The sequence below is a fragment of the Lipotes vexillifer genome, unplaced genomic scaffold, assembly GCF_000442215.2.
Source record: "Lipotes vexillifer unplaced genomic scaffold, Lipotes_vexillifer_v1.1 scaffold121, whole genome shotgun sequence".
Classification (NCBI taxonomy): Eukaryota; Metazoa; Chordata; class Mammalia; order Artiodactyla; family Lipotidae; genus Lipotes; species Lipotes vexillifer.
The window spans coordinates 1,064,525-1,078,381 of NW_006773122.1; the positions used below are offsets into that span (position 1 = coordinate 1,064,525).

Below are 13,857 nucleotides of genomic sequence, written 5' to 3' on the forward strand. Positions count from 1 at the left end.
TCTCTTCCTAACCACTGTGGCTCCTGTTGGGAGAGTCTACAGAGTGTTCCCAGTTGGTCCTCGCAGCATTTCCCCAGGGAGCAGAAACCAGGAAAGTGAGGACTGCTCAGGGTCACTTGGTGAGGGAGCAGAACCAGGAGTTGAACCCATTAAACCCTCTTTCCACCATATTTGATATGAGGGGAATTCTCAAAAGTTGTCATCTTCCCCCTTGGAGGAGGGAGTTACAGGGCTGGAGAAAGCCTTTGTTGGATAAATCAGCTTTGGGCATTTTGGGGTCAGGTGGACTGGAGGACAGTCGAGTCTCCCTTCCTTTTTTTTTTTTTTTTTTTTTTTTTTTGCGGGACGCGGGCCTCTCACTGTTGTGGCCTCTCCCGTTGCGGAGCACAGGCTCCGGACGCACAGGCTCAGCGGCCATGGCTCACGGGCCCAGCCGCTCCGCGGCATGTGGGATCTTCCCGGACCAGGGCACGAACCCGTGTCCCCTGCATCGGCAGGAGGACTCTCAACCACTGCGCCACCAGGGAAGCCCTCCCTTCCCTTTTGTCCCAAGGTTGGGCCTGGTGCTCTTTGTCCCTGTGGCTGATAGCGGATGTGCTCCTCCTAGGTTAAGATAGTCACAGCTGCTGGGAGGGAAGCCGGGCTTCTCGGCGCAGAGTATTTGTACCTGTGGATCCCAAGAACTGTGAGGAGGTGAAAGAAAGCGGGCTGGGGTTGCTTGGGCTGCCTTCTCAGCCCTTCTTAGGGGGCTGTTGGCAGTGGGGAGTACAGGCTGGGGACTGATGATCAGGTGGGGCTGTTCTCCTTTGTCCCTTGGGAACCGTGCCACCTTGAGCCCAGCTCTGCACCTGTTTTGACTCGGCTTCCTCTCCAGCAAAACAGGTATAAGTCCCTGTGTGAGGGCCCACAGGCAGTGGGTGGGAAGCTTCGCCCTTGTTTCCAGCACCAAAGTCCGGTGCTTTTCTTCCCGCCTTTGTCACCTCAAGCCCAGCCCTGACCTTCCTGAAACCAGATCCTTTCTGTCGGGTTCCAGGTTGAAACTCTTCTTTACAGTTGCCAGGTCTCCCTCTACCACATTCCTTGACTAGAAAACTTGTCCCTGGACTTTCCCTCGTTATTTATGATTCAGTCCCTATAGCCTGTCTGTCCACGTGAAGCAGATTCATAATAAGGAGGCTCTCATCCCTGCCCACAGCCCTCCAGCCTCATTTGGTGCCAGAACAATAGCCCTTACCTATTGTTCTGGCCCTGTCAAGCCACTTAAATTGAAAACAAACAAAAAATTAAACTCTCCCTTTAAAAGTGTTACAAAATAACATGTATTCATTAGAGGAAAAACTCCAAAAACTCAAGCAATAATAAAGGTATAACGTAAAAAATGAAAGTTGTGTTCTTTTCTCCTCCTTCTCTCCTGCCTGTATTTTAAAATTAATTTTAAAAATAGAACAGGACTAGATTCTGTTGTAAAGAGTTAAAAGACTAGGTTAAAAAAATTTTTTTTTTGATTACAGTCCCCTAGCCCAAGTCCTTCTCTAGATCTCTCTACTAGCAGCAGTTTGGTGTGTATCTTTCCAGACCTTTTTCTATGCACATTTAAGATTTTATACATCTATGTATACATATACACACACACACACATATATGCACACGTAGTTGTGTGCTGTTTAATAAATAGTATCCTATTATACATATAAATCTATACTTTGCTTTTTTCCTTAACAATTTTTTTCTTAATATATAAATATTTATTTATTTATTTTTGGTTGCGTTGGGTCTTAGTTGCTGCGCATGGGCTTTCTCTGGTTGTGGCGAGCGGGGGCTGCTCTTCATTGTGGTGTGTGGGCTTCACCATTGCAGTGGCTTCTCTTGTCGCGGAGCACGGGCTCTAGGCGCATGGGATTCAGTAGTTGTGGCACACGGGCTCAGTTGCTCCGCGGCATGTGGGATCTTCCCGGACTAAGGCTCGAACCCGTGTCCCCTGCATTGGCAGGCAGATTCTTAACCACTGCGCCACCAGGGAAGTCCCCTTAACAATATTTTATGGGCACCTTTCTGTCATTGCAAAGCAGTCTGTCCCATTCTTTTTGATGGCTGTATAAGTAGTACGTTGAATGAATGCACCGTAGTTTATTAAACTAGTCCCCACTTAATGAACATTCAGGACATTTTTGCTGTTACAGAGTGTGTGGCAGTGCACATCTTTGTCCAGTCTCTGTGTACAGTGACACAGAGATTCCTAGCTTACTTAAATAGGCAATTACCCAGTCAGTTACCTCTGACCCTTTAGATAGTTGAAACCTCCTCAAGCATACTTTTCTACAAGAGAACTTTCTTCTCAGCCAATTAGTTATACAAGCCTGATTGTTGACGTCATTGAGAAAGGACATTCTTTAGTGTGGGCAGCCAGCTATAGGAAAAGCAAATGTCCACAAGGCGACATCAATAGAAACATAATACCTAAAAGGGTGGAGGTGAAACTTGCTCTCTTTGGTCAGGCAAACCACACCTGGAGTGTTGTGTCCAGTTTCAAAGCCAGCTGCAGATAGGGTGGGGGTGGAGGGTTGAGGGGGTGGATGCGGAGGGGTCTGGAAGCCAGTCCTTACAAAGGACGATGCAGGGGACAAGGGCTAATCTGCTTTGAGAGAATGCTGCAGGTTCCAAATCTCCTCAGGGCTGAGATGGAGAAGAGGGTCATCTTGTTCCTTATCCTAGGGAACCCCAGGAAGCAGAGCAAGGGCCAGTGGAAGCAGAACTGGCAGTAGCCTAACTACAGCCAATGCTGGCTGCCCAGGGGAGGCTCCTGGAGGAGGAAGTTGGTCTGGGTCACTAAAGATGGTCAACCAGAGTCCCCTGGCTCCCCTGGGGACCGGATAAGCACAGGACTGAATTTCCCCTGAGCTTCCTTTCATCCTGAGAGTCTAAGTCTTGCTGCCTGCTGGCAATGTGTCCCCTGGCAGGCAGATTCTTAACCACTGCGCCACCAGGGAAGTCCCCTTAACAATATTTTATGGGCACCTTTCTGTCATTGCAAAGCAGTCTGTCCCATTCTTTTTGATGGCTGTATAAGTAGTACGTTGAATGAATGCACCGTAGTTTATTAAACTAGTCCCCACTTAATGAACATTCAGGACATTTTTGCTGTTACAGAGTGTGTGGCAGTGCACATCTTTGTCCAGTCTCTGTGTACAGTGACACAGAGATTCCTAGCTTACTTAAATAGGCAATTACCCAGTCAGTTACCTCTGACCCTTTAGATAGTTGAAACCTCCTCAAGCATACTTTTCTACAAGAGAACTTTCTTCTCAGCCAATTAGTTATACAAGCCTGATTGTTGACGTCATTGAGAAAGGACATTCTTTAGTGTGGGCAGCCAGCTATAGGAAAAGCAAATGTCCACAAGGCGACATCAATAGAAACATAATACCTAAAAGGGTGGAGGTGAAACTTGCTCTCTTTGGTCAGGCAAACCACACCTGGAGTGTTGTGTCCAGTTTCAAAGCCAGCTGCAGATAGGGTGGGGGTGGAGGGTTGAGGGGGTGGATGCGGAGGGGTCTGGAAGCCAGTCCTTACAAAGGACGATGCAGGGGACAAGGGCTAATCTGCTTTGAGAGAATGCTGCAGGTTCCAAATCTCCTCAGGGCTGAGATGGAGAAGAGGGTCATCTTGTTCCTTATCCTAGGGAACCCCAGGAAGCAGAGCAAGGGCCAGTGGAAGCAGAACTGGCAGTAGCCTAACTACAGCCAATGCTGGCTGCCCAGGGGAGGCTCCTGGAGGAGGAAGTTGGTCTGGGTCACTAAAGATGGTCAACCAGAGTCCCCTGGCTCCCCTGGGGACCGGATAAGCACAGGACTGAATTTCCCCTGAGCTTCCTTTCATCCTGAGAGTCTAAGTCTTGCTGCCTGCTGGCAATCAAGGGCAGACTGGTACCTGAGGCAAAGTTAGCAACACATAGAGGTAGGGACCTAGAACCTGGGGCATGTTCCTGACACTGGGACAACAGGCAGGACTGGTGTCCTCCCCCTGAGGCACAGAGCCCTGTGCCTCTCAGTCAGTGCAGGCCAGTGGAAAGGGCACCGATGTTGAAGTCTGATAGATCAAGGCTGGATTCTTTGTTCTGCCACTAACCGGCTGTGTGTCCTTAGGCAAGTGACTTAACCTCTCTGAGTCTGCTTTCTCATCTGAAAAATAGAGATTATGCCATCTAGTGGAGAGGATTGGTTTCCTTGCTGGAAAACAGGGATAAGAATTTTTATCTCTGTGTGGTGAGAAGAAAATGAGGTAATAATGTTGGTAATGATGCCAGCCTAGTGCCTTGCATATGGTAGCACACAACTGTCAGGCCCTCTCGCAGCTTTAGTTAGATGCTCTTTGGTCGACTTTTGCAGCGTTTCCAGCCAGCTGATGGCCCTGGTCCTCCCCACTGTCCCTAGGCTGATAGTGTAAAGCCTGGGTCTTGGAGGCTAAGTGGGGGCAGTGGGGCTCCCTCTGTGGGTGAGTCAGTGGAGGGGAGGAGGGGACGAAGGACACAGAGACGTGTGCCATGTTTGAAGGACACAGTTCTCGGGCTGAGCTGGAGAGCCTGGGTGCAGGCCAGAGAGGAGGGCAGGACCTGGGGAAGGGCTGCAGACATCATCCAGGGGTTTCTCACTGCTCTTGGGGAGGCGACAGCACCCCTGATAGCACTGCAGGAGGATTGATGAGGCAGGGAAATCTGCTTGGGCGTTGGGAGGGATTGGAGCTGGGGAGAGCAGGCTTTTCAAGGTCAGAAGGTTTTAGAAAGGGATGACAATAAATAGCAAGTTCTGGAATGTTAGAACTAGAAGGGGCCTTAAAGTCTGTCTAGTCTTTTCCCCCTTTTGTTGTGTTATTGCTATTGTTGCTAACCTCTCCTTTTAGAAAACTGAGGCTGGGTGATGGAAGATATTTTGCCTTGGTGTATGTTGACTAGATCCTACGACTCCTGAGCCCCACCTGTTCCTCATATTACACCCCATGCCTGCAGCCTCTTTATTACTGAATTGGTTGGAAAGACTGATTAAATCTTTGGCTCCTCACTGGTGAGGATGCTAAGGCGGGCTCCCTGGGTACAAACCATCTAAAGCAGGTGCTGTCTCTCTGCTGACAGTCATCAAGAGGGCACTGCCTGCTCTTTGATGGATGGACCTGGAGCCCCAGTTTCCCTGATTGTGAAATGGATGAGGAGGACTGGAGGTCATCACGAAGTGCAGATGTGGACAGATTTTTGCTTTAGTTTGTGAGGTCCTTTCATGATGCCTCACTTCCCGTTAGCCCTTGGGGGACTTGCAAGATATTCCCATTTGTAATTGAGGAAAATGAGACTCAGATGATTCCTAATCTTTCATGAGCATCGCCTTGGTCCGTGGGCTTCTTGTAGCTTCAGCTTCACCAGCTATGGTGTCCCAGTGTCCCTGCTTAACAGTTATTTGCAGTTCACAGAAATTAAGTGGATGCCATAACTAATCAGCTGGGCACAGTTATGGGGCTGCCTCAACCTTTTAGTAAGAACCTACTGAGTGCCAAGTACTTAGTGAGGTACTATTACTATTACTGTTTAGGAAATCTTATTACAAAATGAATACATTTCTTTGTTAAATAAACAATTGGGAAGTAGAAAGTGAGAACTCCCTTCCAATTATACATATATTATTTCATTTAACTTCCTTAATCTGACCTGCAGTGGATTCTATTATTATTCCTATTTTGCAGATGAGGCAGCTGAGGCTCAGAAAAGGTGAGGGGTATCACACAGCCTGCAGGGGTGGGCAGAGCTGGACCAGGGGGAGGCAGGCGCAGGTGAGGCCCCAGGTGCAGTGTGTAAGGAGGGCTCCCGCTCAGGGTCTCTTGCGTGCCCTTGGGCGCCCCCTTCTGTTTTGCACCCTGCGTGCCTCACCTGCTTACCCTCAGATCCCACCCTACTGGGCCCCTTTCTTCCTGACTCCAAGGCTGTTTTATCTCCAGTGTGCTGGGTCCCCTCTCTTTCCTTGCCTTGTGGCTGGCTCCCAAGCCAAGGCTTGCGTCTCCATGGATCCTTAGGCCAGTTTTAAGTCATCACCTAGTTTCTCTCTGGTCCAGGTTCCTCCCTGTGCCTGTGAGGGAACTGAGGTACAGAGAGTGGACAGCTTGCCCATGCCCATCAGAGCGGGCAAGAGAGTAGACATCAGGACCTCTGATTTCCTGTCCTGTGCCTTCCTCCTGAAGACCCCTTCCCTTCACCATGCTGTCACCCCCACCCACCAGCATCCCTGCCAGCCCCTGCCTTTGCCTGGGGATGAGGCTGCTGGCCACCGTGACCTCCCAACTCCCAGTACCAGAGATCTACTCAGGAGTTTTCCTCTGGTCCGGGGAGAACTTCACTTCCCCCAGAGCTGCAGCGTCTAACTGACCTCAGGATGCAGCCAGTGCCCAGTGGCATTAGATCACACTAAGTTCCCAAGTGGTCCTCAGTTTCCTCATCTGTCGAACAGACATCAGCCATGCCTTCTTTCCGAGGCTGTTGTGACAGGAAAACAATGCTTGGGAAACTCTAGGTATTTTGCAAATGTTACTGGCTATGCAAATTCATATCATTCATTCATACCTAGCAGCCCCTACTTCTGGCACCAGCACATGGCTGATCACAAGGCAGCTTCTGATGGGCTGAAGCATTTCACTGCAGAAGCTGGAGTGTAAATTTAATTCTGAATCTAGCCTTTTTCAACCGTCATCATCCTCTTGGGTGGAGGTTGTGATTTGGGCCCATGTTCCCACCCCCCCGATCCCCTTAGCTGCTCACCTGTCGTCCTGTCACGCCAGCTCTTCCTCCTTTTTTGGGCTGGTGGCTCCTTCAGTTTCAACAGGATCACCTCCGTCGTTTCACTCTGTGGTCGCTGCCTGGCCTGCCATCTCTCTGGGCCCTTTTTTGCCCCTAAATCGGGACTTTCTGGTTCCAGCGGGCACCCCCAGGCCTCTCCGGGTGGGCTGTGGGATCCCAGCCCCCTGCCCTGAGCCAAGATCTTGTCTTGGAAGAAGGTCTGAGCTGGCTGCCTCTTCCCCACCGACGGTTTCTGTTTTTGGAAGGCAGGTTGGTGTCCACTGCTGGCGGGTCACCTGATCTGTAGCTTTAAATTTAGAGGAACCCGGCTCAGGTGGGTATGGGGTCCAGGCCAGACGTGGCAAGAACGTGGATGGGGCCTCTGCTTTGCAGTGGGATTGCAGCACAGGAGCAGAAATGGAGGGTGGGGGCACTGGCAGACTGGAGAGAGAGCAGGCACCTTCCAGCTCCATCCTGATGTTTTGTGTGACCTTGGTGTTCCTGCTCTGGGGCCTGACTGCTGCCCTCACACCATGAGTGAGGGTCAGGTGAGCTCATGCCCCGGGATGCCTAGGCGCTGAGCTCCCGTACTGCCCCGTGCAAGGCGTGTGGGTGGTCAGCGCCTCCTTCTCCTGTCCACACCCACTCCTGCGGTCTGTGACAGAGGGGAAATGTGCTGTCAGCCGGGGAGGCAGGACAGTGATGCAGCCCCGCATTCCGAGAGCCCTGGGGCGCCTGGTAATGGGCTTGGCCTTGTTGCCCTTGGAGATTCCTGTCCAGCTCTGTCATCCTGGGAATGGGTCCCCTCTCCAGGAAAGGCCTAAAACCCACACAGACCAGGAGGAGAGTTCCCATCTGCCCGGCGGTCATCCTGGAGCTGCCGCTGACCGTCTGGGCATGAGGTCAGCAGGACGTGGAAATTCCCCATTCCTGTCTTTGTGTTTCTTTCCTCCAGAAGCCCAGACCCTCCCTCGGGCAGCTCCTCTCATCTCCAGAAAGGACTTTCTCACAGTAGACTGTTTGGTCTGGGCTCCCTCTGCCTGTAGCCTGTTTCTCCCCCTGCCCCCAAGCTGCCCAGGCTGGAGTCAGGAGAATAGCCCTGCCTGCCCCTCCGCTGCTTCCCGTGAGTCCGCTTCCCTGTTGGCTCCCCAGTGCTGAGGGAGAGCATGCATGGTTTGGAGGATGTGGAGGTGGGGTTTCAGTTCCTGTATCCTGCATCCTGCTCTGTCGCTTGGCCTTACATCTGGGCATCTCTGAGAGATCTTGGCTGTGCCAGCCTTGATTCTGGAAGTATATGGCTGTCCAGGTGCTTCTGGTCCGTGGATCACGGTTAGGCTCTCAGGATGTTTGCACATGGCCTGTCAGGAGGCAGGCGTAGGGTCAAGGGTTCCTCTGGCCCTTTCTGTCTCTCTGTTTTGATTCGAGGTTTATTGGGGCTCTATTCTGGACCACTCCGAAGATACCCTGGTAGACCAGGTGATCTCGGCCCCTGCTCTCGTGGAGCTTCTAATCTATTGGGCAAGCCAGATGTGGAGTAAAAACATTCCCAAATCATCACATAATGTCAGCTGTGAGTTCCATGTAGGGTGAGTGTGGAGTGGTGAGCAGGAACCCGGACTCCTGCTGTCACTTATCACCAAAGGTGGCTACGGCCCCTCCGGCTCTTGGTCCCCCCATCTGTGAACTCCATTCAGCTCATAATCAGGGCTCACCTCCCACGTGCCAGGCCTGTGCTGGCAACAGAGATGAGGAGAGCATGCCCCTGCCTCCAGGAGGTTCTCAGTCAGATGCACATAGGCTTACCCCAGTCATATATATTCCATACTGGGCGTAAGGGCTTGCTGGAGAGGCACACAGGAGAAAGGGGAGCGTAGAGGAAGGATGCCCCCAACGTCTACCAACATTTCAAGCTCCTTGCTATATGCTAGTCCTTGTGCCGAGTGCCTTACCCACACTGGCTTTTAATTCAGTGACCACTTCAAAGCTTTATTGCTCTGCCATGTAACATTGACCTTTCAAGTTAAAAATAAGTCCCCCCTAAGCAGGCTGGTGACTTTTGTGTTGGGTGTGTGGGCAGCTGTCCTTTGCCTTTGTGGGGCTCAGCAGGGCGTGGGTGCCTCTCAAGTGTGTGTTTGTCTTTTTCGTTAGTCTTTGGGGGAAAGATCCCTCTCACCAGAATTTTGTTTTTCCTCCTGGCTCATGGCATCCCATGGTAATGTGGACCCTCTGGGCAAAATCCTTGTTTATCTCTTGTGCTGCAAGGCAGGGGAAACAGCCCAGAAGGTACCCATGTTACCCTGCAAATAGGCTTGAACTTGCATTTTGCCTGTCTGGCCTGAGTCTTGGCAGCTGTGTGAGGATAGCAGGTGATTAGCTCGGCTTTCTTAGGTGGAACTGGATTTTCATCTTGGCCCTCACTTGCTGGCTGTGTAATCCTGGCTGAGTTACTTAACCTCACCAAGCCTCCATTATAAAGTGAGGATAATTTACTATGTATTTTAGGGTTGTTGTGCCGTTTGACTGAGATAATGCATCCGAAGGGCTTAATGCAGTGCCTGGCAGGTAGGTTAATGAATGGTGGCTGTTACTATTAGTCCCTTTTTACTCTTTTCTTGCAGTGAGCACTTGTGGGTGCTCAAAGGGCCTTTGAGGACTCGTGACTGAAATCGTTTTGGCCTTGGGGGTGGTGATCTTGGGAGGGAGGTTTCGGGGCCCCAAGTCCTTCTGAAGTCCCCGGTGGAGGCCTTTGGAGCTCTTTCGTGGTTAGTAAGCTCTTTGTAGGGCTGGAGGCTGAATCAGTTTTTTAGCCTCAGGGCCTTTGCACTTACTGTTCTCTCTGCCTGAAATATTATTCCCCCAGATATCTGCATGGCTAGTTCCCTCACCTCCTTCTATAAAGTCCCTGCCTCAAACTTCCTGCTTAATTTTTGTCCGTAGATGTTTTTATCACCCCTAATACTATGTTCATCTCTCTCACTATGTATCTACTTATCTACCTCCATCACTAGAATGTAAGCTCCAAGAAAGATTTTTGTCTATTTTGTTTGCTGATAATTACCTAGCACCTAGACTAGCACCCAGCACAGAATAGATGCTCAATAAATAATTGTGGAATGAATGAATGCAAGAAAGAAGTTTCTCTGCTAAGTCACAGAACTCGGATTCTGAAATCACTTTGCACAGTGGTTTGAAATGAAATAAAGCCGGTGAAATTGAACAGAGTAATGCAGAGCACTTGCTGCACAAGCAGATGAACAGAAAATCCATCTGTCCATTAGAACTGGAAGGAGGAGGTTGACAGTGTCAATTCGTATAGTAAATATTAGTCAGGGGGTTTTCTTCTTGTTCTTTCTTTTAAAAAAGATAGTGCACATATAAATGGAAATTCGGATTGGATTGACTTGCTTATCCCTTTGGGCACTAACATTTCATTTTAAAGATCACTGATGTAGCGTAAGACTTTCATTTCCCCTCCTCCAAGAGGGGAAGGGACTGCCCACAATCCCACAGTGAGTTAATAGCTAGACTATTTATTCATTTGATAAGTGTTTATTGGGCATTCCTGTCATAGCTAACACCATGCTGGGCGCTGCAGATGCAGTGATGCAGGGTCCTCTTCTTCTGGACCCTGTCAACAGGACATGAGCTCAAGTGTTTTGACTCCAAGGCCAGTGCTCTTTCTTGTACTCCACATTGCACCTCACAGTTGACTGCTGTTCCAAATGAACCGGTGGTACAGTGAGGCTGCTAAAAGAAACTGATGCCATTCTTAGGTTGCATTAATAGAGGCAAAGTTTCCGGATCAAAGGAGGTGACTGTTCTGCTCTGCTGTACTGTGGCCAGGCAGTCTGAAGTGCTGTGTTCTCTTCTGGGTTATGGTGACTGCCTCCTGGGGCACTGATTGACTAGGACGCCTCAGTGGCTTGGCCAGCCCCCTGACATACTGCTGTTGTCCTTACAGCCAGGCGGGCACCACGGCAGGGGCTGAGCCACCATCATGGAAGGGAGAGGACCATACCGGATCTACGACCCTGGGGGCGGCGTACCTCTGGGCGAGGTGTCCGCAGCTTTTGAGCGCCTAGTGGAGGAGAATTCCAGACTGAAGGAAAAAATGCAAGGGATAAAGATGTTAGGTAAAGCAGACCCTGCACTCTGCCTGCGAGCCTCCTCCCTGCAGCCTGCAGTGCCAGCTGGCATATGCTTCTGCCCAAGTCCTCCCTCTCCCTCCTGCCCCGCAGCTGTGTCTTTGTGTACTTCTGTAGCACGGTGGCAGTATTCCCAGCCCTGAGTCCCTGGCACCCCAGAACCATGAGGACAAGACTCAGAATACCCTGAGGGACTGAGAAGGAGGCCTGGGGTGGCGGAGAGGGAGCTGGCAGGCCCAATTAGCAGGCAGGGAAACAGAATGACCCATCTTCCAGAAGCACCAGAAATGGGGAGAGCTGGCATCACCAGGGCAACCAGGGTACGGTCCCCAAGTGTTAGAGCAGGGAGCTGAGCTTGGCTTGAAGCAAGGCGGGAGGAGGCCCCTTGGTTTCTCTGTTCCTGGCTTTTCCTCAAGCTGTCGCCACTGCCCAGAGCAAGCCTGCTTACCTCCACGTGAGTGACTGGTCCCCATCTGTCAGTACCCAGCTCAGATGCCGTCTTTTCCTCCACGAGAGGCTTTCATTGACTTCCCCATCCAGAGGGGACTCTCTTTCCTCCAAACTCCTAAAACTATTCCTTTGCCTTGCTGCCACCTTCTCTGAGCTTAGGCTTTGGGGGTGAGCACAGCTCCCGATTTTCCAAATGCTTTCTCCTTGCTTGGCAGATTTCTCCTTGGAATGGCAGATTGGGGGAGGAGGGATGGAGTTTCCCTGTCTCCACTTACAAAAGAAGGCAAACGAGACCCAGAGGGGTGGTTGATGTTATGGAGGGTCTCCTCCCTTCAGGCAGTCCCTGACTGCAGGCCGTAGGCTGTGGGTAGCCCCCCGGGACCATGATGGTGGGCCTAAAAGAGCCCCTGGCTTTGTGGAGTCCCCAGCCAGGTGCGGTGGGAGTCGGGCAGGAAGAGGGTGCCAGGGACCAGGAGTTTGTTCTAGATTCCCCTCTGCTCCTTTTCCCCTGGTTGCAGGGCTCTTCCTTATCAGGCCTCTTTCTGGTTGTGGGCTAGAATGACGTGTGTCCCACTCAGCCCACAAGGTGATGCAGGGAGTGAAACCCAGGGCCTGCAGCTCCAGAACCCAGGTAGAAGCAGGCTTAGAGGCTAGGGATGGGAGAACGAGCACACTGAACCGAGTAATTCCTTTTGTGCCTCCTTCCCCCATTGTCTCCCCAGGGGAGCTTTTGGAAGAGTCCCAGATGGAAGCGTCCAGGCTGCGGCAGAAGGCAGAGGAGCTGGTCAAGGACAGTGAGCTGCTGCCACCGCCGTCTCCCTCTTTGGCCTCCTTCGACCACCTGGCTGAGCTCACAGGTACAAGAGGAGCCCAGGCGGTCCTCTGCCTTGCCTGTACTCCTTACTTTCTAATCCCTTAACCGTGGACTCCCTTCTTAATCAGAAATCCACCTCTCCTTCATTTATCCTTAGGCCGCAGGCCATCCTCCCAGTCATGTTCTGGCTATAGAATCCCCCAGAAGGTCAGATTTGGAAAGGACTTCAGAATAACCTTGTCCAAAAATAGCTGGTGACTCAGCAGTCCTGAGGCCCTGGCAAACATTAGAAATGGATCACAACAATCCACTGCACCCAGGATGTGGACTCAGGATCTTTATCAGCGTAACTTATTCAGCAAATATTTAATGAGCAGCTACTATGTGCCCGGCATCATGCTCCAGGCAGCCACTTTGGGTCACTAGAGTTGGCATCTGAGTCAGAAGCTCTCTGGTCTGGCCCCCCTCCTTCCATTTTACAGGTGAGGAAGCTGAGGCCTGTGGAAGAACTAGATTTGCCTATCAGCCTGCTGCAGTGTCTTTCAGATGTCAGGTCCATATGCTACCTTTTTTTTTTTTTTTTTTGCCCTAAGTCATAGGTGAGGAAACTGAAGCATAGAGAGGTTAAGCAATTTACTCGAGATCATCCAGTTACTAAGTTTGCGGTACGCAGGCCTCTCACCGCTGTGGCCTCTCCCGTTGTGGAGCACAGGCTCCGGACGCGCAGGCTCAGCGGCCACGGCTCACGGGCCCAGCCGCTCCACGGCATGCGGGATCCTCCCGGACCGGGGCACGAACCCGTGTCCCCTGCATCAGCAGGCGGACTTTCAACCACTACACCACCAGGGAAGCCCCATATGCTACCTATTAAAGGAAAGCGTTGACTATGACTTAGGGTTAAAGTCCTGTGTGTGATCACCATGCATTCCCCTGGCATGTCTCCAAGTCCAGGACAAGGTCTGGGTCTAGGGAGGAAAAGGTGCTCCCCGACATGGGGCTCAGATGCCTCCTGCTGCAGCCCCACCTTACGGTCTCAGCCCATGCCAGCGTGCCAACCTTCCATTTGGCTGCTGGCTATATTTAGTGAATGGACACATGGAGGAAAGTGATGCTCACAGAGTCCACTGTTCTTCAGGCAATGGATGTTTCCAGCTTCTACTTGTCCATTCAGTAGCGCTTTCTGAGTCCTGGATGGGTGCCGGGCCTATCCCCAGAGGGAGCCGTGCAACTCCCCTCAAGGGGCCCCCTGTGGCCAGAGTGCCAGGAATTCGGGGAAGGAGAGCTAAGTTTGAGTCCTGGTTCTGTCTGCAGTTGCCAACTGTGTGACTGTGGGCCCGTTGGTGACCTTTCCATGCCTCAGTTTTCTTACCTTTAAAATGGGGACACAGAGCCGTCTTGAGAATTGGCTGAGATAATAAATATAAAAATACTTTGTTAATTGTAAATTGTTATCCTTGTCATCATTGAGGCAGGTCCAGGGTAGCAAGGAGCAGTGGCCACCTTGGGATTTTCCCAGCAAATCCAGGGAATATGGTCTCTCTGCCCAGGTTCTACCCCGTCATTCCAGAGCCAGTCGTTCTCCCAGGCTACCGGGCCCTGCTGGGACCACCTCCCATTTTCCCAGACTTGTGTAGGGA

At 51.3% G+C, this 13,857-nt stretch overlaps 1 protein-coding gene across 4 annotated transcripts in view; it reads left to right on the forward strand.

Annotated features, from left to right (window-relative positions):
* The window catches only part of TNIP1 (TNFAIP3 interacting protein 1), a 47,301-nt gene that overhangs the window by 5,211 nt on the left and 28,233 nt on the right, over nt 1-13,857 (forward strand). For 3 of the 4 annotated variants that reach the window (XM_007448036.1, XM_007448035.1, XM_007448034.1), the window contains exons 1-2: nt 10,809-10,944; nt 12,129-12,263. In XM_007448036.1, the coding sequence (XP_007448098.1) occupies nt 10,809-10,944; nt 12,129-12,263 (271 nt within the window). Of the gene's footprint in view, nt 1-10,772; nt 10,945-12,128; nt 12,264-13,857 lie in introns of those variants that run through there. The other variant, XM_007448033.1, reaches the window with a different exon arrangement.